This window comes from Sinohyriopsis cumingii, chromosome 6 (genome assembly GCF_028554795.1).
Source record: "Sinohyriopsis cumingii isolate HCF-2022 chromosome 6, ASM2855479v2, whole genome shotgun sequence".
Taxonomy (NCBI): domain Eukaryota; kingdom Metazoa; phylum Mollusca; class Bivalvia; order Unionida; family Unionidae; genus Sinohyriopsis; species Sinohyriopsis cumingii.
This window is the reverse complement of record NC_142966.1, coordinates 4,827,284-4,852,672: the sequence shown is the minus strand read 5'-3', so window position 1 is coordinate 4,852,672 and position 25,389 is coordinate 4,827,284. Positions and strand designations below refer to the sequence as shown.

Genomic DNA, 25,389 nt, shown 5'->3' with positions numbered 1-25,389 from the left:
CTCGTCGCTTACTGATGAAATTTCAGGACACCCAAACGTTGTCCATCAGTTTTAATCGTGACTTGTTTGATATTTTAGGTGGAGACACAAAAATGGCTCCAAATTTTGAACCGAAGATCAACAGCAATAAGGAAATTTACAAGTTTTTTCGATTCCCTGTAGAACTGAACCAAGGACTGAATTTGATGTTCGTGTACTCCGATGTGGTGGAGTGCAACGTATTGGGATACACTTCTGTGCCGTTACTGCGTGTCATTCCTTTCAAAGTGGATAGTGCCACGACCAGTGACCAGGAAGGTGGGAACACTTATCATGTCCACCGCGAATTTGTACATCCTCACTATTTGCCCGTCAGTAAGTCTTATTTGGACACGGTCAACATTGCTATAAAAGGAGATCTAGGACAAAATATTCCATTCACCAAAGGAAAAGTCACGGTGAAACTCCATTTTCGAAAACGGTTCTCTCACGACTCGTAAGTCATGTATCCAGTGTAGCGAGGGGTTGCTCGACAGCCGGGACACGGTTTAGGAGATATGTTAAAATCGGCCTTTCGTTCGGTGGCCCCAGTGTTGAAACCGATGGTGACACGCGGATTGCACGCCTTGAAAGATGCGGCACTGACGCAAGGCAAAGAATTTCTCCAAAATGTCATCATCGACAAACAAAACCCTAAAGAAGCCTTCATGAGGGCAGGCAAAAATGTCTTGCTGCAAACGGGCAAAGACCATTTGGGCCGACGAGAAACACCTATAAATGCCCTGCACGCTACCGAGTCAGGCATTCTGCAATGACAAGGCAGAAAGAGACGACGAAGAAAACACCCTTTCACCAGACTTCACACTTCTAAAGCTAGAAAGGCAAAGAAAAGAAGAACCGTTCGAGACTTAGACGTTTTCGATTATTGAGACACAGCAACAAAAAAAAATGATGCACCGAGAGTCTTGCGCCTGTTCCAAGACGGAACTGGATCTGTTTGCCATGCCACCCACCATGATGACCATGCAAGAATCCCAATGGGTGGAATTTCATCCCGTCTCCTCACTGACAGATTCCGCTCCCATCGAGTTTGAAATCAAAGGACAGCCCGAAGATTACATCGATCTGAATAGCAGTTACTTGTACCTGAAAGTCAAAGTTCTAGATAAGACAGGAGGTGATATAGACACTGAAGCAGTAGCTACTGTTAACAATTTCATGCATTCCTTGTTCAGTGGAGTGGACTTGTACTTGAATAACAAACTAGTCAGTAGCAGCATGGATACTTACCCTTACCGTGCCTACCTGGAAAATATCTTGACGTACGGAATAGACGCCAAGAACACTCATCTCAATGCCTGTGTGGTATGGGAAGCTGACGAAGCAGGCCAGTTTGAATTATTGGAAACTGATACAACTGATAAAAAGAAAGAATACAATGAGGGATTTGTAGAACGAAGAAACAAAATCAAAGATGGACAGAGTTTAGAACTGATGGATCGTTTGCATTTGGACATGTGGTTGCAAGAAAAGTATTTGCTGAACGGGGTGGATGTCCGCCTGAGACTGAATCGTAGCAGTAGCGCTTTCCTTTTAATGGCTGATAGTGACGGTTACAAAACCAAAATCCAAGAAGCCAGACTCTACGTACGCCGTGTGGAAGTGTTACCTAAAGTGGGAAACGACATCAGTCAGACGTTGAGCAGAACGACCGCCAAGTATCCCATACGACGCGTGGAAGTGAAAACCTTCACCATTCCCAAGGGACAGCGATCCATGATCGAAGATCATCTGTTCCAAGGACAGCTACCCAAACGTTTGATCGTTGGTATCGTTGAGAATGTAGCCTTCAACGGGGCTGCCGAAAAAAATCCTTTCTACTTTCAACACTTTGGCGTGTCCAAGATCGAAGTCAGTCGAGATGGCAAGACCTTGTGTACCCGACCTTTTGAACCTGACTTTACCAAGAAGAATTACTTGAGATCGTACTTGTCCCTGTACGAAGCCACTGGTCAGTTAGGAACCAACACCAGTCACGGCATTACGTACGAAGATTACGCAGGAGACTATGCTTTGTGGGCTTTTGATTTCACTCCAGACCAAGGCAGCGACGAGGGACATTTCCACCCTATAAAATCCGGCCAGATTCGTGTGGAAATTCAGTTTGCAAACCGAGTCCCTGATGAAACGGTGAACGTCATCCTGTATGCAGAATTCGATAATACCATAGAAATCAACAGTTTGAGAGAAGTCATTCTAGATTATTAGAAGCCATGGAAGACTGTTATCCCTCTTTACCTAGTGGAGAAACTTTGGAGATGGAATGTGAGGAGACCATGGAAAAAGAAGAAGTGATCATGATGAAGTCAAGATGGCCAGAACAAGAAGACCATTTGGTCTCCTGTTTTGCCAAACACTTGGCGGAAAAAATGACGGAATTGATCAAGAAAAATTGCTATGGATGTCAAAACGATCATCCCAGTCAAATTCAACACGATAAATGCCTGATGTTGAGTCAAGAAGAAAAATTGGACGAGTATCTGGACGAAGCTTGGAGTCTCATCTCGGACGAAGACGGGTTACACCAGTGGTATAAAGACTTGCGTGAACATTCTTGTCCACCATTAACCACTCAAGAGATCCATCGTATCGAAGCTCTCCTGAATCAGAGTGAGGAGACGAAACGAAGAAACGGTTATTTGTCAGACATTTTCAAGCAAAAAGTCAGGATCGAATTGACGACTTATTATTACCTGTGAAGAAGAAGAAAAAAACACAAAACAATGGATACCTGGGAACTTTATTACCTTTTGAGCCACAGTTCGTATACGGCTTCTTGGAATCCTGTCGTCTGTGCTAAAGATGAACTCCCTCATCGCAAACCTCAAGACCATCTAGCTTATGTGATCAACACGGACGACAGTCATCTCCCAGGAACCCACTGGGTAGCCGTCTACTTTCCTCAAGAAGGATGTGCGGAATATTTCGATTCGTACGGATTGCCCCCTTTGGAAGACGATATCATTGACTTTATGAGAAGAAATGCTCAAACCACCCGATTCAATAATGTGAAATTACAAGGCACAGATTCCTTGGTGTGTGGACAATATTGTGTGTATTTTCTGCATCATCGCAGCCTGGGCTATTCTTTAGAACATTTAGTGACTCATTTTGATCCTCGTTCTTCTTCTAGAAGCGATGTGAAAGTAGATCGATGGTTTTGTGACCATTATGCTTATCTTTTGTCTCAAGCTAGGAAACGTAGTGTCCATCAATGGTCTAATGACTTCCAACAGTGGAAATCACAATTTCATTCACAACGTTGTCAGCCCTGTTTAAAGTAGACTGTAAATTGAAAAAATGTTTGTCATTTTTGAAAAAAAATGTTTGATGTTATAGTGTTGGATTATTGTTAAAAATGTTAGAGTTGTTGTTGATTAGTGTTAAGTGATTTTTGAATAAAAAATGTTGTGTTTTGAAGAAAAAAAATGCCTTTGTCTTTTGTTTGGCTATAAGAATGTTGGATTGATGCTCTTTGACTTCTCTCTATCCCTCTCATGACACTCATTGAACGTTGCGGCTCGAAAACCGTGGAGGGATGTTTTCCTTCACGTCCGCGCTTTGACTTTAAGAACCGGGTTGTTTCCAGTCTAACCATCCATTGTCGACTCATCCTCCTACGAAGATGTGCTCCAAACTAGCTAAGCTAAACGAAGCCTACGTGAATTTGCATAGGGTCAGACACAGTCTGATACCGAAGCCAGAAGAAATAGAGAATGTGAGAATGTTAAAAGTCACTGAAGACCTGATAGAAGAGCTCTTCAGAGAAGAAGTGAACAGGGAGAAAGAAGAATGGACAGAGAAGTACAGACTTCAGAGACAGCAGCAACAGCAGCAACAGCAACAACAACAACAGCAGCAGCAGCAACCTGAAGCTGACAGAGGCTTTGTCGATTGTCGTATCGACACCAAAGAGTTCTTCTTCTCTTTCCGAAGAAGCAGACCTATCGTCAGAAAGTCTATCCTCAGAGGACATCGCATTCTTAGAAACTAAAAGATTGCCATAGCAACAAAAAAAACAACAAAAAACAACAGCCCTTTTCAGGGCTACCCCAATACTCTAGAAAAGAAATAACCATCAATTTGCCAATGTGTGTAGGTAGAGTAGTGTGAATATAAACAATAACTCTTTTTTTATAGTGTGAGGGTATGTGTTTGTGTGTTTGTGTTTGTAAGTGCTCACGTACGTTGGTGTGGATAGTAGATTAAGATCATGTTTTTTTGGTGTTTGAGGTGTGGGGGAGAGTAGATTTGGGGTTGGATTGAATTGCTTGGAGTATGTGAATAGTCTATTGAAGTGATTAATAAGAAAAATTTTTAGAATAGGAATGGGTAGCATAAAAAAGTGAGTGTTTCTTTTAGGTCCGCGCGTTGTTTTTTTTTTTTTTGGTCATGTCTAGGCAAGATCAATTTTATGTTTTTTAGGGGGATGTTTTCCATCACGTCCGCGCCTTTACTATAAATTGAAACTCGTTCGCCAGTCCAGCTACCCTTGTTGATTGATCAACACCAGAATGAACACGAGACTGGCGAAACTGTTGGAACTTCATGTGCATCTGGAATATGCCAGGCGCCTGTTGAACGAACTGGCCGCGGAGGCCATTGTCGAAGAGGGAAGGATGAGAGAGGAGGAGGAAAGAAGAAACAAAGAAGAGGAGGAGAGAAGATACAAAGAAGAGGCGGAGAGAAGATACAAAGAAGAGGAGGAGGAGGAGAGAAGAAGCAAAGAAGAGGAGGAAAAGGAGAGAAGAAGAAATTTCAGAATCCCAGAGACCGAAAATTGGGATTCTGAAGCCACATATCCTGCCTCTGCTCTCTCCCCCAAAAAAGTAAAAAGCAACTGGGGAACAAGATGTGTATGTGGCGCCAGGCCTGGAAGGTGCCACCATTAACCAGGTGTCCATGAAGTTCCAAACAAAAAAACAGCCCTTTTCAGGGCTACCCAATACTCCAGAAAAGAAATAACTATCCATTTGCCAATGTGTGTAGGTAGAGTAGTGTGAATATAAACACTAACTCTTTTTTTTATAGTGCGAGTGTATGTGTTTGTGTGTTAGTGTTTGTGTTTGTAACCGTTGTCGTATGTTTGTGTGAATAGTATATTATGGGTTTCTTTATTGTTTCTTAGCGTATGTGGAGAGTATAGTTTGGGTTTTATTATATGAAATGAGAAAGTAGGGGAATGTTTTCCTTCACGTCCGCGCGTTGTTTGGTCATGATCTAGGTAAGATCAATTTTATGTCTTAGGGGGATGTTTTCCATCACGTCCGCGCTTTCACTATAAGAACCCACAGTATTCGTCGTTCAAACCATTCTACAAAGAATAAAAAAAGAAGATGGAAGTGTCCCAACTGTTCAATGATTTAAGGCATGTTTATTTTTGGATGGTGGATGGTGAATATGGAGTTGAAAGGATTGAAAGAGATTGGAGGTTAAGAACCAGTGTGCACTACGTGAACGAACTAAAATTAGCCAGGGAGATGGTAGAAGGATTAATTGAAGAAGAAGTGAAGAGACTGAGAGGGCTAATAAATCCCCCTTATGTCAGAGTGGGAACATTAAAAGAGGCCCTGGAGAAGGTAGAAGAAGTAAGAAGGTTTATGGAAGAGATAGAAAAAAGGTCAGAGTGGCCCTTTGTCAAAAGGACTGTTGAAAGATTGAAAAAAGGGGAAGAAAAGATGAGAAAGGTGATAGATGAAGAAGTGGAGAAAATAAAAGACAGGTGGGCAAAAGATAGAAAAGAAGAAGAAAATAGAAAGTAAAAGGAAGAACTAGAAAAACTGAACGCTAACTGGATAAAAATCCAAGAGAAGTTCCGAGCCATGGGTCACCCGGACTGGATGCCGGAAACAGAAAAGAAGAAGAAGAAAGGAATGATGGAAAAAATAAGAGGATGGTGGAAGAAGTTAAGGAGTTAGAAGAAGAAGAAAAAACCCAAAGGCCCTTTTCAGGGCCACCCATATTTCTCGAAAAAAGAATGACTTTCAATTGCCTACCCCTTTTTTTTTTAAAAAATTTATAAAAAAAAATAAAAAAATCCCATGTTCAATTCCCCCTTGTCCCTAGATAGACCCACACTTTATTCCCCCATGTTCAATTCCCCTTGTCGCTATATTTGCCCACGATTTTTCTCCATGTTAAATTTCCATTGTCGCTATATTTGCCCGGGTGGGTGGGGGGGTCTGTAATGCTAATTCCCATTGTCGCTCTAGTGCCCCTATTCACTACTTGTGTGTGTGCGTGAATATTTCTACCTTTTCATTGGTGATACAATGCTTGTGGGTGTGTGGACATTCCTATCCTTATATCTCCTTAAACTCCATATATATATATATATATATATATATATATATATATATATATATATATATATATATATATATATATATATATATAGTGTGTGTGTGTGTACGTGTGAATACTCCTACCCTCTTTTCGACCCTTACACTCCACTCAGTTTTGGGTTTGTATTTGTTTGGAGTAAGTACGAGAAGTCATTTTGTCTGTTCTCTGTGTTACTCTTTAATCTTCCTCCTATTTTACATTGCCTCTCACGCTGGCACTTCATAAAGTATGTTCGTCAGTAGAGATGATTGATGGTCAGTCAAATGGCGTGTTATAGTAGCTGTATGTACTGGTTAAGTAGGTGTATGTGTTTTTTAGAGGCAGGTTGCTTTTTATGTCTAAGTGTTGGTCAGTGGGTTTCGGTGCTGGTCCGTAGTTATAAGGGCTGGTCAGCAGGTGGTGGTACTGGTCAATAAAAGTGTATGCTAAACCTATGAACATTGTTAATTGTACAATCATTCCCTTTGTCCCCAGAGTGCTAATATTTTTCTAATCAAAAGCAAAATAAGTTTTAGTGGTCAATGGGAAACATAATGTTAAAACCTAACGTACAATATTAATGTTAAAACCTAACGTACAATATTAATGTTAAAACCTAACGTACAATATTAATGTTAAAACCTAACGTACAATATTAATGTTAAACCTATGGACGTTTACAACTTTACCATTCCTTTGTCTGCACAGTGCCATTCTATTTCTCAGAACAGAAAACAAATTCGGGAGACGAAGTGAAATGCCATGTTAAGGATTACTGTTAAATTCCTCTTGTCCTCAGAGTGCCATCGAGATTTTAAACCTCTGAATTAATGCTAAATTCCCCGTGTCTAATTCTTTATTTCCCCAGAGTGTCATTTTTCTCTTCAGAGTGCACCTATACTATATATATCTTTGAAGCAAATATTGCAAAAATTAAAAGTTCTGCTCGACTTTGAGCAATACTGGTCACAGATCAGGAGCGTTTATAAGTTGGTCTGTTGTTTTAATGTAAGACTTCTTGTGTTATCTAATTAGTCCTAAATAGTCTGATATATTGATATTATGTTTTCACTAAAATACTTCTTATGATGTCTACTTAGTTCTAGATGGAAATGGCATACATCTGATATCCAATATAGCCAGCATGACAGCCATCTTTAAAATGTTTTCTTTTTTCGTTACATCTCCAAAAATGAAATTCACATCAACACGGGATTTTCACCAGGAGACGACCATCTTGAAAACCCTGTTAGCTCTACTCCGTTTAAATGAAACTCCATTTTAACATGGAGTTTGCACTAGAGGAGTTCTTATGGTGTTTTGTTTTGGTCCTAAATGAAAATGATGACATCATATTCTTGGTGGCCATATCGATAATATTGTATTCTCGACTTCTGCTGAATTGATGGCCATATCAAGATGGGGCTTTCATCCAGAGAGTTTATATGTTTCCTTGTTGCTCATTAATGAAAATGCTGTCAATCATACGTACTGTATGTCTGTCACGACGGCTATATTTTCCTTATTCCCCCATAATGGATGATTACACAAACATGGGGATTTCACCAAAAGCTTTCAATGTCTGTTTGATCCTGCACGAAAATGGTCCAATCTGACATCCAATATGTCCACCACAGCAACTAATTTGAAAATCTGGTTATCGCTGAACAATATCAGGGATGATTTCAACACTGCGCTTAAAAGGAAAAAATGGTAGTAAGGTGAATTTCTATGTTTTATGTGGCCTGGAGAGCTCAGTCCTTCGAAGGGCTCTTGTTTGTTCGAATTATCGGTTGTTTCGATTTGTTTAGGGTCACAGGGGAATGAAACTTTTATGCCGTGTATTTGAGTAATTGATGGCTGAGGTAAGTACGTTTTGCTTTAATTATTGATTCAATCTGGACCTCACTGAAGCGTACGTTTAATGCTCAGAAAGCGTCGAAAATCTGAGTTCTAAATTCCTTTATATGCAAGACGTGAGTGCCCGATACATCGTGCTATTAGCTAAATCAGCATATAGTTTTTGCTCTTTGTGAAGGTGGTTTATTCGACAGCCTAATTAAAATGCAAGCGTTCTGTCAAGAAATAATTCCTTCGTAAGGAAAGAGTGCTTCGTAAAAGAGTTGTGCCCCTTAGGCCATCAAGCGGGGATTAGAAATAAATTTTCTCGATTACTAGCACTTCAGAATATTCGCGACAGAATTTTCACGACATTGAATTTTCACGAATACATGGCTTTAAGACTGCACCTCATACTCTATTGCATAAAACTATTTCTGAGAAAATTTGTTTCTCTCTAAATGCAAGAAAACATTTTCCCTCTGAAAATATTTGGACAGTAAATGGGTTGACATGTAAAATATACAACCAAATTGGCCAATATTTATTTGTTTGTTCAAAATATAATTATTTTATGTCATTCACTGTGTAATAGCAAACTGAAACCTTAAATTTCTGCTTTCATTCAGTTAGGTCACGTGGAATCAATAACCGATACATAGTTAGGTAATTGCGATGTGAGGTTCCGTTAGCTCTGTAAGTCTATAGCTATACATTTGGTGCTTGGGACATGACAGCCCATCCATTGACATAATTAGAAACAATTAACGCTAAGGTAACTTCTGCTTCGTAATTCCATAGCTGCGTTCATCCGGACATCTATCTATCGGACATGACATGTCAATCTTTAAACACTAACAATTAAAATGCTACTCATCAATTTAACCTCGTTATGCATAGTTTGATATGATTATGCAGTATGAGGCCACTAAGATTACACAGAATTTAACTGTGATTATGCAGTATGAGGCCACTAAGATTACACAGAATTTAACTGATTGTGCAGTATGAGGCCACTAAGATTACACAGAATTTAACTATGATTAGGCAGTTTGAGGCCACTAAGATTACACAGAATTTAACTACGATTATGCAGTATGAAGCCACTAAGATTACACAGAATTTAACTATGATTAGGCAGTTTGAGGCCACTAAGATTACACAGAATTTAACTATGATTATGCAGTATAAGGCCAATAAGATTACACAGAATTTAACTATGATTATGCAGTATGAGGCCACTAAGATTACACAGAATTTAACTATGATTATGCAGTATGAGGCCACTAAGATTACACAGAATTTAACTGTGATTATGCAGTATGAAGCCACTAAGATTACACAGAATTTAACTATGATTATGCAGTATGAGGCCACTAAGATTACACAGAATTTAACTATGATTATGCAGTATGAGGCCACTAAGATTACACAGAATTTAACTACGATTATGCAGTATAAGGCCAATAAGATTACACAGAATTTAACTATGATTAGGCAGTTTGAGGCCACTAAGATTACACAGAATTTAACTATGATTATGCAGTATAAGGCCAATAAGATTACACAGAATTTAACTATGATTAGGCAGTTTGAGGCCACTAAGATTACATAGAATTTAACTACGATTATGCAGTATGAAGCCACTAAGATTACACAGAATTTAACTACGATTATGCAGTATGAGGCCACTAAGATTACACAGAATTTAACTATGATTATGCAGTATGAGGCCACTAAGATTACACAGAATTTAACTACGATTATGCAGTATGAAGCCACTAAGATTACACAGAATTTAACTATGATTATGCAGTATGAGGCCACTAAGATTACACAGAATTTAACTATGATTATGCAGTATGAGGCCACTAAGATTACACAGAATTTAACTAATTTTAAAAGAAGCTAGGTTTTAACAGATGTTATGGAGGGATTCTAAGATATAAGAATCGTGTCATAACTTCATCTGTATTAATTACACTTCAACATGGAATTTAAGTAAATTTATTATGTTGTATACGGTAAACTTAGTACATTTTTACTTCTCGATACTTTAAGACCCATCTTTGCTAAGCCGCATTATCCCAAAAAAAATCAAGTGTTTTCAAATTTGAACAATGTTCCTACATGAACGAGATAAGGGGAAGCACAGAAATGGAATGGATTCATAATTTAGCAATTTTCCAATGCCGGTCCGTGCGTGTACAACAAATACATCATTTCACTCAAATCAGCCTGTAGTAACTTCTCTCTGGTACATAGTCATACTTTTGATGTTAAACTTATAAGGCATCCATTTGAAGTCAATTGCACCCACCCACGATTTCGGCTGATGAAAAATGCATCACTGTTATACGCTACTGGTTAGTTGACATTACATATCACTATGTCATGGCACTGAAATACCTGATCGATCTACCAAGGTGTAGATAGGGTTAATGCATCGGAACCTTGGCTAGCGAAGATGAGCAAGACCCAACATGGAACGTTTATACTTCTGAAGACAGTAAGAACTAACATGGAATAACCAAATACATTTAAACTGTTATATAATGAGAAATTTTTTTAATTAAGTAGCATCACTTCACCAAATTGAATTCATAGTTCTGAATGTGCGACATCATTAGTTCAAACTGGCTCTGCTCGAGATTACACTTTTTTTTTACCAGTTCATTTCGTTCATACTAATTGCTGTGTTACTGTTTACCAGTTCATTTCGTTCATTGCCGTGTTACTGTTGTTGTCACCTTTAGACTTTTAATCAAATTGTCCAGAAGCAGACCAGTCAGACAAATGGACGGACAAATCGATACATACCGAATCGACAGGGAGAATTAATTATATTGAGACAGAGAAGGACAGAGACAATACACAGACGAATATTTATTTATTTCTATTAAATAGCTCACCAGTACCGTAAATTGGTACATCGTAGCCACCCCTTCCCCGTGAAGGTTGATGTTGCCCGGATCATGAATTTAATTCATTCACAAGAAAGCACTGTGCCGCCTGGGTAATCTCTTCCAAGTAATTATTTTTGTTCAACGTTTGCAAAAATGCAAAACAAGAGAGATGTTGTCATCTTATTTTGTCTTAGGTTTTATGTATGGTTGTGGTAAAACAAGTATTCATTCCTATTTTAAGTTCAGTATGTGGAATTAATTACTGTTATGTTGAGATATAATTTGAGAGGAATCATTTAATGAAATTATTTACTGGAATTACAAAGTGCGCATTTATTAATTTGGCCTAAAGGACTATTTTGGGATTACTGTGAATTCATTCAAAGACATTTTGGATTATATCATTGTGATACATCAAGACAGTTGGAACAGCAACCTTTTCAAGGCTATTGGTACATGAACAAATTCATTCATTTGGAACACTCTACTTTTTGACTTGTGACAGAACTTTTTTGATTTATTTTACTAATAATGTTGGCTTCGCTTCTTTTCTCTTACTTAATTTAAGAAGGCAGAGTTGTATCACTTACTTAGAACTTTCCATCAGAAACAGCTTGAAAATGAAAAATAGATCATAATATATCTAGTTTCTTCACTACACCAAGTGCAAGCAATTCAGAAAGTTTTATTAAATTTTGAAATGTATAAATTTAACTGACAGCAATTAAAACAGTTTGATCAAAGAATGTGCTGTTGAACTTAAATTTTGATCTGGAAATATTTTAGAGTTTGAGTCAGTGTGACTTAGATTTATGGCATCTTGCCTTTAAACTCATTAGGTTTCTTCGTTGCCTCACTTGCAAGACAGCCAATAAAGGACGTCAAAATGCAAACTACTAACGAATCTAGGACTGGATATATCAAACAGAAATGTCTTACTGGAGTCATTATGATCATGACCTGTGACCTTTTGAATCAGGAATCAACATGTGTCTTCCATGTGATATGTGCAAGCCAGACAAACAAAAATTACTCAGGGTAATAGACACACGCCTGTTTCTTCTTTCAGTCTTAGAGCACTTGACATATTGGTAGAACAAACCAGCATAAATACATGCTTTTCTTGTCTCAAATGCAAACCAGCATAAATACATGCTTTTCTTGTCTCAAATGCAAACCAGCATAAATACATGCTTTTCTTGTCTCAAATGCAAACCAGCATAAATACATGCTTTTCTTGTCTCAAATGCAAACCAGCATAAATACATGCTTTTCTTGTCTCAAATGCAAACCAGCATAAATACATGCTTTTCTTGTCTCAAATGCAAACCAGCATAAATACATGCTTTTCTTGTCTCAAATGCAAACCAGCATAAATACATGCTTTTCTTGTCTCAAATGCAAACCAGCATAAATACATGCTTTTCTTGTCTCAAATGCAAACCAGCATAAATACATGCTTTTCTTGTCTCAAATGCAAACCAGCATAAATACATGCTTTTCTTGTCTCAAATGCAAACCAGCATAAATACATGCTTTTCTTGTCTCAAATGCAAACCAGCATAAATACATGCTTTTCTTGTCTCAAATGCAAACCAGCATAAATACATGCTTTTCTTGTCTCAAATGCAAACCAGCATAAATACATGCTTTTCTTGTCTCAAATGCAAACCAGCATAAATACATGCTTTTCTTGTCTCAAATGCAAACCAGCATAAATACATGCTTTTCTTGTCTCAAATGCAAACCAGCATAAATACATGCTTTTCTTGTCTCAAATGCAAACCAGCATAAATACATGCTTTTCTTGTTTCAAAGGCAAGCCATCACAAAGTTTGGTCACTGTTGGTGGCTTAGGACTTGAGTTATATTATGGAGGTTGTCTTCCTCCTTTAAGTCCCTTTAAGTCAAGGAATGTGGCGCAGACGCAAAGTAGTTTTATGGAAATAGTTTTCTTCCATAATCCACCTGACCTTGACTTTGATCCCAAAGTGAATGTGTATCTTCCTTGTCTAGAATGATAACCATGAAACAAAGCTTATGAACAGGAGATGTCATTTATCGTCTTAGAATCATCATGACCGTAACCTTTGACTCTTTGGCCCAAAACTCAAAAGGTTTCTTTCTTATGTTAAATGCAACCCATTTGCAAAGTTTGATCAAGTCACTAGTCAAGATATTGTCAATAAAATGACTCTTCTCGTTCAGCCCATGTGACCTTGACCTTATGAGGTCAAAGTCAGTAGGTTTCTTCTCCACCCCAAAATGATAGCAAATTTTGTGATGATGGAGAACTTAAGGTACTGTACATAAATGAAATTGTGAACAGAAACAGACAGCTAAATTGAGAGATAGACATCATAACTTAATTCACTCAATCACATGCCTATGTTACACAAAGAAAGGAGAAAAGAAATAAGGGAAGACAAATATTTTACCCATGCTTCTGGTAATATTATCTCTCCCTCTGTCTCTTGTATAGGTAAGTTTTATGTGAATGCATACACGTGTGAGTGTGTGTGTGTGTGTGTGTGTGAGAGAGAGAGAGAGAGAGAGAGAGAGAGAGAAAGAGAGAGAAGGAGGAGAATTTATGAAGCCTGAAGTGAAAATATGACATAATCAAACGAAATTTACAAATGTCAACCTTTCTACCAAACTGAATTTACCCACCATAACACTCATAAAATTATCCACTTTATTCAAATGTGATTTGACATGAACTCTTAAAACTGAGAATATATATTCAAGAAGTAAATAAATGAGACAAATATGTTAGTAATACATTTCAATGTAGTATATTTTCTTCAGTCTTTTTTCTTGAGATAAATATGACACAGCAAATAGAAATCAATACCTTAAACATGAAATCTAAATATACCACTTTGTATTTAAAATTAATAATTCAATCTCTCTTTTAAAAAATCATAGTCCAAATGGATAAATCTTTATGCAATGTATCTGATACAAATAAAACTCTGAATGGAAAATAAAATAATACATCTTATAAACTGATAATAAAATAAATAATTAATAATTCAATAAATCAATGAATTAAATAATTGTCTTAACAAAAGTAATCTCATCTGCAAAAAGTAGCATAACAATTTGTTAAATATCTACTAAAGGTCTCAACTGAAAGGTATAAATATGTTGTTAAAGTTCCAAAATATTGTGGTGGAAATGTGTCATTTCAGAGGAAAAAGTATTATACATGGATATTTATTATATTAACAAAGGATTTTTTAAATAAATAATAACTCAATTACCTCAGATTCATTCACAATATTGACTGGACTTTGATCAGTATACATGTCTTTTATTTGCTTTGTTCCAAAAAGAACTCCAGTAAGTTCATGTAAATTGGTAAAGACAGAAATAAATAGTACCATCAATAACGTATATGTTTTCATCTGAGAAGAATGAAATCATACTATCAAAATAAAAATCCTGAGAAAAAATAAAGACAGCAAATGCAGCCTATTACTTTTATGGGGTCACGGTCATTTACACTTCCTACTTAATTTGCTAACTACAAATACTAACAGTTACCCGTAAACAATTTAAAGATTATGTCAGTAAATAATAGATATAAGGAATCCAACAAAACAATTTGTTAATCCATAAGCAATTTACTTGCAATCCTAATAAAGAAATTTCATTTAGCAAACTTAAAATTACATAATTAAAATTAGTTATAATCATAATTTTATATTTAACAAAGTTAGAGATACGAATATCAAATTACACATGATCCTAACTTTATTTGTTCATTATTATTTACAAACACTTTGATAAATATATGTGATCAACAATACACAGGCTGGCAAACACATGTACACATACAAAGATAGTTGAAGTACCACATGTCAATCATGGTATATAAAAATATATGACACTACCAATACAGTATGACTTCTTCAGAAAACTAAATCTCACACTTTTGACATCCGACAGATCAGTACTAAAATATGAGCCAATCAGATCTCAGAGTCTAAGTAGGAACATGAGAATTTTATAATCTCATTAAAAATGAGATGCACAAAATAATGGAGACCTGACTGGCAATGATTAAAACCAAGATATCCAACATACTGGAGATCTGACAAGAGCTGATTAAATATGAGACAAGCAATTATTAAAACTGAGATGTCAATCATAATTGAGATATGACAAGCAATGATTAAAACTGAGATGTCATAAATAATGGAGTTCTGTCAGGTGCTAATAGAAATTTTTGTTCTTGTGAAAAATTGAATTCCAGATCAATTTATTTTTAGCTCTGATAAGGACTGTCATTCAGGCTAGGGAGAGTTCCAAATGACATTTTGCAGTTTAAAAAATAAGGAAGTAGTAATTTGATTAGTTACTAAAAGATTAAGGCCTAGTATTGATGTCCATTAAAATATTAAGGCCTAGTATTGATGCCCATCAAAAGATTAAGGCCTAGTATTGATGCCCATCAAAAGATTAAGGCCTAGTATTGATACCCATCAAAAGACTAAGGTCTAGTATTGATGCCCATCAAAAGATTAAGGTCTAGTATTGATGCCCATCAAAAGATTAAGGTCTAGTATTGATGCCCATCAAAAGATTAAGGTCTAGTATTGATGCCCATCAAAAGATTAAGGTCTAGTATTGATGCCCATCAAAAGATTAAGGTCTAGTATTGATGACCATCAAAAGATTAAGATCTAGTATTGATGCCCATCAAAAGATTAAGGTCTAGTATTGATGCCCATCAAAAGATTAAGGTCTAGTATTGATGTCCATCAAAAGATTAAGGCCTAGTATTGATGCCCATCAAAAGATTAAGGCCTAGTATTGATGTCCATCAAAAGATTAAGGCCTAGTATTGATGACCATCAAAAGATTAAGGCCTGGTATTGATGCCCATCAAAAGATTAAGGCCTATTATTGAGAAGAAGGGAAGAAAATATTTTACCCATGCTTCTGGTAATATTATCTCTCCCTCTGTGTCTTGTATAGGTAAGTGTTATGTGAATGCATACATGTGTATGTGTGTGTGTGTGTCTGTGTGCGAGAGAGAGAGAGAGAGAGAGAGGAGATATTATGAAGCCTGAAATGCTAGGCAGCCAGTATTAATGGTGAAGGAAGAACCCAGGAAAACCCCAGAAAGAACCACCAACCCACGGGCAGCTACTGACAAGCTTTGTCACATACCCACATTGGCCGAATCCTAGACTCGAACCCATGCAGACAGAGGTGAGGAGAATTTTGTCATTTTTATGGTGTTCTTATGATATAAATCCCAAATTAAATCAATAATAATTACATAGGTATTTGATGTACAATGAAATCTAACTTAGCAGATACATCAATAGAAGAGGCACTGTTCTTGTAAATTAAGAACTTTTTTTTACATGTCTTTTCTGCTAATTTTAAATTATTATCTTTTTTTTACCTTTATAAAGGGAACCTGCTTGTAATTTAAGAACTTTATTTATGGTCAATTTTACTAACTTTCAAGGGGCCCCAAGTGACCAAGTGGTCTAAAGTGCTCTCCATTATGGATCACTGCCATCTCACCTCTGTCTGCGTGGGTTCGAGTCTCGGATTCAGCTAATGTGGGTATGTGAGAAAGCTTGCCAGTAGCTTCTCATAGGTCGGTGGTTCTTTCCGGGGTTCTTCCTCCACCATTAATACTGGCCGCCATGTATAGCCTATCATGTGCTGAAAAATGGCGTTAAACCCTACTACAACAACAGCAACTAACTTTCATATCTTTTTAACTCTTAGAAAGTGTACATATTCATAAGGACAGATTTTGTGTCCCTTTTAATCTTACTTATAGACTGGTCATGTCTAAGTCGTTTATGGCAAAGCAAAACTTTGAAGGTTATATCATAGAAAGGCAAATACAGTAAAAGGAAATGCCCAAAGACAAAGCAAATGAGTAGATTTGGGCTAATCTGATGATAGGAATCAAACCACTCACTTCTGTCAGGAGTCCAATGCCTTAACAACAAAGCCATCTTAACTTAATGGGTTTCCATGTTTTTTTCAACATACTTTAATACTGTCAACATATTTTATTTCATTACTAACAATGTCTAAGACAAAACTGTATCTATAAATATCATTATTGATTCAGATAAGATACTTTAACAGTAGAAAATCCAGAGGGAGGTTGAGGGGTTTGACAATCCCTAACCAACTGGTTAAGGAGTTTGTCTAACCCCTGCTTCCTTTTCCAGTTGGAATGGAACACTTTTAATAAGTGAAAAACAGAAAAGATGGCTATTTAAGACCAAAGGAATAATCTTGTAAGAAAAATGAAACCTTGTAAATCAAATCTGAATTCATCTCTGAATGCAGTAATTAATTAAAAAGTTGTCTTGCAACCAAAACTGAAAAAACAAATTTAAAAACAAAAAAGAAAATTTACATAATAAGCAGCTTGTCCCTTCAAAGTTTGGTTTTTCACACTATTCCTAAATTTATTGTCATCACTCTGCCCGTACATCCATTTTATTCATACAGGACATGATTACAGGACTAATTTATTCATCAATACTCTATTTACCAGTGTACCATACGCACTTGAACCAGCCATGATCTGTAGAGATCCAGGTCGGATGTCCTCTTCTAATGCATGAATAGAACCAACCATAGGCATTATAGATAGAATCAACCAATGACATTATAGATATAACCAACCATGGACATTATAGATAGAACCAACCATGGGCATTATAGATAGAATCAACCATGGACATTATAGATAGAACCAACCATGGACATTATAGATAGAACCAACCATGGACATAATAGATATAACCAACCATGGACATTGTAGATAGAACCAACCATGGACATTATAGATAGAATCAACCATGGACATTATAGATATAACCAACCATGGACATAATAGATATAACCAACCATGGACATTATAGATAGAACCAACCATGGACATAATAAATATAACCAACCATGGACATTATAGATATAACCAACCATGGACATAATAAATATAACCAACCATGGACATAATAGATATAACCAACCATGGACATTATAGATATAACCAACCATGGACATAATAGATATAACCAACCATGGACATTATAGATAGAACCAACCATGGACATTATAGAAAGAACTAACCATGGACATTATAGATAGAATCAACCATGGACATTATAGATATAACCAACAATGGACATTATAGATAGAACCAACCATGGGCATAATAGATAGAACAAACCATGGACATGGTCTGATGTCCTCTTCGAATGCACGAATAGAACCAACCATAGACATTATAGATAGAACAAACCATGGACATTATAGATATAACCAACCATGGACATTATAGATATAACCAACCATGGACATTATAGAGAGAATCAACCATGGACATTATAGATAGAATCAACCATGGACATAATAGATATAACCAACCATGGACATAATAGATATAACCAACCATGAACATTGTAGATAGAACCAACCATGGACATTATAGATAGAATCAACCATGGACATTATAGATATAACCAACCATGGACATAATAGATATAACCAACCATGGACATTATAGATAGAACCAACCATGGACATTATAGATATAACCAACCATGGACATAATAAATATAACCAACCATGGACATAATAGATATAACCAACCATGGACATTATAGATAGAACCAACCATGGACATTATAAAAAGAACTAACCATGGACATTATAGATAGAATCAACCATGGACATTATAGATATAACCAACCATGGACATTATAGATAGAACCAACCATGGACATAATAGATAGAACAAACCATGGACATGGTCTGATGTCCTCTTCGAATGCACGAATAGAACCAACCATAGACATTATAGATAGAACAAACCATGGACATTATAGATATAACTAACCATGGACATTATAGAGAGAATCAACCATGGACATTATAGATATAACCAACCATGGACATTATAGATATAACCAACCATGGACATTATAGAGAGAATCAACCATGGACATTATAGATAGAATCAACCATGGACATAATAGATATAACCAACCATGGACATAATAGATATAACCAACCATGGACATTGTAGATAGAACCAACCATGGACATTATAGATAGAACCAACCATGGACATTATAGATAGAACCAACCGTGGACATAATAGATAGAACCAACCATGGACATAATAAATATAACCAACCATAGACATTATAGATAGAATCAACCAATGACATTATAGATAGAATCAACCAATGACATTATAGATATAACCAACCATGGACATTATAGATATAACCAACCATGGACATAATAGATATAACCAACCATGGACATTGTAGATAGAACCAACCATGGACATTATAGATAGAACCAACCATGGACATTATAGATAGAACCAACCGTGGACATAATAGATAGAACCAACCATAGACATTATAGACAGAATCAACCAATGACATTATAGATATAACCAACCATGGACATTATAGATATATTCAACCATGGACATTATAGATAGAACCAACCATGGACATTATAGATATAACCAACCATGGACATTATAGATAGAACCAACCATGGACATTATAGACAGAACCAACCATGGACATTATAGATATAACCAACCATGGACATTATAGACAGAACCAACCATGGACATTATAGATAGAACCAACCATGGACATTATAGATAGAACCAACCATGGACATTATAGATAGAACCAACCATGGACATAATAGATATAACCAACCATGGACATTATAGATAGAACCAACCATGGACATAATAGATAGAACCAATGATGGACATTATAGATAGAACCAACCATGAACATTATAGATAAAACCAACCATGGACATTAATGAACCTAGATCTGGTGTCATAAAATACATGAATAGAACCAACCATGGATATTATAGACCTAGATCTGGTGTCCTGTAATACAAGAGCAGAACCAACCATACAGACAGTATATACCCAGATGTGATGTTCTATAATACATAAACATAATGATGTCCTATAATACATGAGCAGATAAATGATCTATGTTCTTAATTTGAAATTACCAATGAATCTAGAAGAATATCCTGGGTTATGCTAGGTTGGCAGATCCTGGATTATACTAGGTTGGAATATCCTGGATTATGCTAGGTTGGAATATCCTGGATTATGCTAGGCTGGAATATCCTGGATTATGCTAGGTTGGAATATCCTGGATTATGCTAGGTTGGAATATCCTGGATTATGCTAGGTGGGCAGATCCTTGATTATGCTACGTTGGAATATCCTGGATTATGCTAGGCTGGAATATCCTGGATTATGCAAGGCTGGAATATCCTGGATTATGCTAGGTTGGAATATCCTGGATTATGCTAGGTTGGAATATCCTGGATTATGTGAGGTTGGAATATCCTGGATTATGCTATGATTCGGTAGCAAAAAAGGCTGTGTCTTTCACAACTAGGTGCACATTATACCTAAGAAAACACCACAGAATGGTTTTGATGTGAAATCAGGGATCCTTGCCATAGAATGGTTTTGATGTGAAATCAGGGATTCTTGCCATAGAATGGTTTTGATGTGAAATCAGGAATCCTTGCCATAGAATGGTTTTGATGTGAAATCAGGGATCCTTGCCATAGAATGGTTTTGATGTGAAATCAGGGATCCTTGCCATAGAATGGTTTTGATGTGAAATCAGGGATCCTTGCCATAGAATGGTTTTGATGTGAAATCAGGAATCCTTGCCATAGAATGGTTTTGATGTGAAATCAGGGATCTGTGCCATAGAATGGTTTTGATGTGAAATCAGGAATCCTTGCCATAGAATGGTTTTGATGTGTAATCAGGGATCCTTGCCATAGAATGGTTTTGATGTGAAATCAGGAATCCTTGCCATAGAATGGTTTTGATGTGAAATCAGGAATCCTTGCCATAGAATGGTTTTGATGTGAAATCAGGGATCCTTGCCATAGAATGGTCTTGATGTGAAATCAGGGATCCTTGCCATAGAATGGTTTTGATGTGAAATTAGATTTCCTTGCCATAGAATGGTTTTGATGTGAAATCAGGAATCCTTGCCATAGAATGGTTTTGATGTGAAATCGAGGATCCTTGCCATAGAAAGGTTTTGATGTGAAATCAGGAATCCTTGCCATAGAATGGTTTTGATGTGAAATCAGGGATGATGGAGCTGCTGTGCACCTGTCTAGTGAAGTGGCTGGTAGTTTTTCTTTCCATGCTTTCAATCGATTCTCAAGATATGACGTATCTGAAATATATACAAAATCTTAAAACTTAAATTCTTTTTGCTAATTATCTTAATATAAAATATATGATATTCTAAGAAAAGACCCATAATGATGCATTTGTAAAGAATAAATAACTTGTTGATTAAACTTGATCAATAGCAATCCATATTTTATCATGATTATTCTAAGTACTAGATTACTGTTAAAATTAAACTGTGTGGGGATAGGAATCAACATATACCTGTACTCCAGTTTAAAAAAGAATGCCCTGATTCAAATGTGGTTTAAATTCTAGAATGTAAATCAAACTATTTTCACATCAGCACAGTACTTTTAGGAATTAGCACTGCCAATAAAGTAATAAAAGTCCTTATTCACTTTTACCAAAAAATTGTAACATTGTATAAAGTTTTGTTTTGCAAATAAGTAAATTATAACAATTTTGTGTTATAAATGTGTCAAATTGTTTCATATTTAATAATTTACTAATTAGAATAGTATGATTTGAAGTCCATTCTTCAATGATTAAAAGAACGGCTCCAAATGGGTGTAAGTTCTAAGAAAATCATGATGTTCTTGGCACATTTCCACAGTCCCATTGCTTCCAAGTGGCATGTTAGGACGGAGACACTTGCACTCAACATGAGGCCCAAGTTGACCCAAGATCACTCATCAGGCCAAATGCAAGAGAAGTTGGTCAAGACATCTGGATCTATAGAATGCTTTCTGTTGACATTTCTTACAATGGTATTGATTGCATACAATATGAAAACAGTTATTTCAATGCTATTGATCGATTACAATATGAAAACAGTTATTTCAATGCTATTGATTGCATACTATATGAAAACAGTTATTTCAATGTTATTGATTGCATACAATATGAAAATAGTTATTTCAATGTTAATGATTGCATACAATACGAAAAGAGTTATTTCAATGCTATTGATTGCATACAATATGAAAACAGTTATTTCAATGCTATTGATTGCATACATTACAAAAACAGTTATTTCAATGCTATTGATTGCATACAATGCGAAAAGAGTTATTTCAATGCAATTGATTGCATACAATACAAAAACAGTTATTTCAATGCTATTGATTGCATACAAAATGAAAACAGTTATTTCAATGTTAATGATTGCATGCAATATGAAAACAGTTATTTCAATGCAATAATTGATTGCATACAAAATGAAAACAGTTATTTCAATGCTATTGATTGCATACAATATGAAAACAGTTATTTCAATGTTAACGATTGCATACAATACAAAAACAGTTATTTCAATGCAATAATTGATTGCATACAAAATGAAAACAGTTATTTCAATGCTATTGATTCCATACAATATGAAAACAGTTGTTTCAATGCTATTGATTGCTTATAACACAAAAACAGTTATTTCAATGCTATTGATTGCATACAATATGAAAACAGTTAGTTCTACAATATAAAAATAGTTATTTCATTGCTATTGATTGTATACAATCCCAAAACAGTTATTTCAATGCTATTGATTGCATACAATAGAAAAACAGTTATCCCAATGCTATTGATTGCATACAATATGAAAACAGTTATTTCTACAATATGAAAATAGTTATTTCAATGCTATTGATTGCATACAATACGAAAAGAGTTATTTCAATGCAATTGATTGCATACAATACAAAAACAGTTATTTCAATGCTGTTGATTGCATACAATATGAAAACAGTTATTTCAATGCTATTTATTGCATACAATATGAAAACAGTTATTTGTACAATATGAAAATAGTTATTTCAATGCTATTGATTGCATACAATACGAAAAGAGTTATTTCAATGCAATTGATTGCAGACAATATGAAAACAGTTATTTCAATGCTATTGATTGCATACAATATGAAAACAGTTATTTCAATGCTATTGATTGCATGCAATATGAAAATAGTTATTTCAAGGTTTCTCGGGCTGTTATAGCCTGATCCATACTTTATGGCAACATTTGTCCAATACTGAAAAACCTCTATACCATGACAATACTGAAAAACCTCTATACCATGATAATACTGAAAAACCTCTATACCATGACAATACTGAAAACCTCTATACCATGACAGTACTGAAAAACCTCTATACCATGACAATTTTTTTTATCAAAGCTTGTTAAATTTAGTTAAACAGTTTTATTTCATAAGTTCTGTAAATATTGTTTATTTTTAGTAGCGGTAGCAATATATGATGGTGGATCATGTGTGTGTGTGTGTGTGTGTGTGTGTGTGTGTGTGTGTGTGTGTGTGTGTGTGTGTGTGTGTGTGTGTGTCTGTGTGTGTGTAGGTACGTATGTATGTATGTATGAAGTGCTAATCTTCATAAAAGCTCTTCCAGAGGTATTATAACATTATTGTCATCAAGATATATTAAATTAGTTTATAATGGAACAAATTTTTCAATCAACTTCACACACAAGGGGATGCATCAAGATGGTGTGTATTGGAATCTGTTTGATTCATCAAGATGGTGTGTATTGGAATCTGTTTGATCCAATCAATAATCCTTGAGCATTAAATAACACTGGTCATGCAGTCAGATGGAAAAAGAAATTAATTTCATCTTCTTTTCTATCAAATTGATTTCCATGGCTCCCTTCTATATGGCTTGCTTCTGGAACGTCATTAATATGGAAAGCAATACAGATCTTCATTTCCATGGATTTATGCTTGACTCTAAGTTATAAATTTCATAATTTGGGGTTGGTTTAATTACTGTTTTATTTTTTATTATACATCATAACAATGTAAAATCAGATCCAAACTCCAACAATAATTTTTAAGAAAGCTACATACTGTCAACAGGTTTTCAATATAGTGGATCTCAAGCTACATACTGTCAACAGGTTTTCAATATAGTGGATCTCAAGCTACATACTGTCAACAGGTTTTCAATATAGTGGATCTCAAGCTACATACTGTCAACAGATTTTCAGTATAGTGGATCTCAAGCTACATACTGTCAACAGATTTTCAGTATAGTGGATCTCAAGCTACATACTGTCAACAGATTTTCAGTATAGTGGATCTCAAGCTACATACTGTCAACAGGTTTTCAGTATAGTGGATCTCAAGCTACATACTGTCAACAGATTTTCAGTATAGTGGATCTCAAGCTACATACTGTCAACAGATTTTCAATATAGTGGATCTCAAGCTACATACTGTCAACAGATTTTCAGTATAGTGGATCTCAAGCTACATACTGTCAACAGATTTTCAATATAGTGGATCTCAAGCTACATACTGTCAACAGATTTTCAATATAGTTAATCTCAAGCTACATACTGTCAACAGGTTTTCAATATAGTGGATCTCAAGCTACATACTGTCAACAGGTTTTCAATATAGTGGATCTCAAGCTACATACTGTCAACAGATTTTTAGTATAGTGGATCTCAAGCTACATACTGTCAACAGATTTTCAATATAGTGGATCTCAAGCTACATACTGTCAACAGATTTTCAATATAGTGAATCTCAAGCTACATACTGTCAACAGATTTTCAATATAGTGGATCTCAAGCTACATACTGTCAACAGATTTTCAATATAGTGGATCTCATTCATCAATTCTTTTCTTTGTTGAAATATTACTGACAATTTATTAGGGAGCAAAAATTGTTACTAAATTCGTTATATTTTTAAAACAACAATTTACTAAAATAATATGATGGCAAAATTTGATAGCGAATCAGAAGTTTGTGTATAGTTTGAAAGCCCTTAATGCCAGCATGTTTTCTACCAAACATTTTCAAATTTTGCTGACTAGTTTTGGTAAAGGAGTCATTTTAAGTATCTTTTTCTATTTTTAGTAATAGTGGCCATCTTTGATGACAGATCATCATCATCTGTACAAATGTTAAAGACCTTCGTATGTTCTCTGTCAAATTATTTTAAGCAGTTTTGAGAACAAGTTGTTCAAAGTGTTTCCTATCTTTAGAGTCAATGGCCATATTGTATGTTCCAGCAGCGTAGAACCAACTAGACCA

The 25,389-nt window shown here is 35.7% G+C and overlaps 1 protein-coding gene across 5 annotated transcripts in view; it reads right to left on the bottom strand.

Moving 5' to 3' along the window:
• Positions 1-13,789: 13,789 nt before the first annotated feature.
• The window catches only part of LOC149796299 (ceramide phosphoethanolamine synthase-like), a 99,186-nt gene continuing 87,586 nt past the window's right edge, over positions 13,790-25,389 (bottom strand). For all 5 annotated transcript variants that reach the window (XM_089960945.1, XM_089960943.1, XM_089960944.1 and 2 more), the window contains one exon: positions 13,790-21,376. In XM_089960945.1, the coding sequence (XP_089817071.1) occupies positions 21,350-21,376 (27 nt within the window). In that variant the 3' untranslated portion in view covers positions 13,790-21,349. The remainder of the gene's footprint in view (positions 21,377-25,389) is intronic.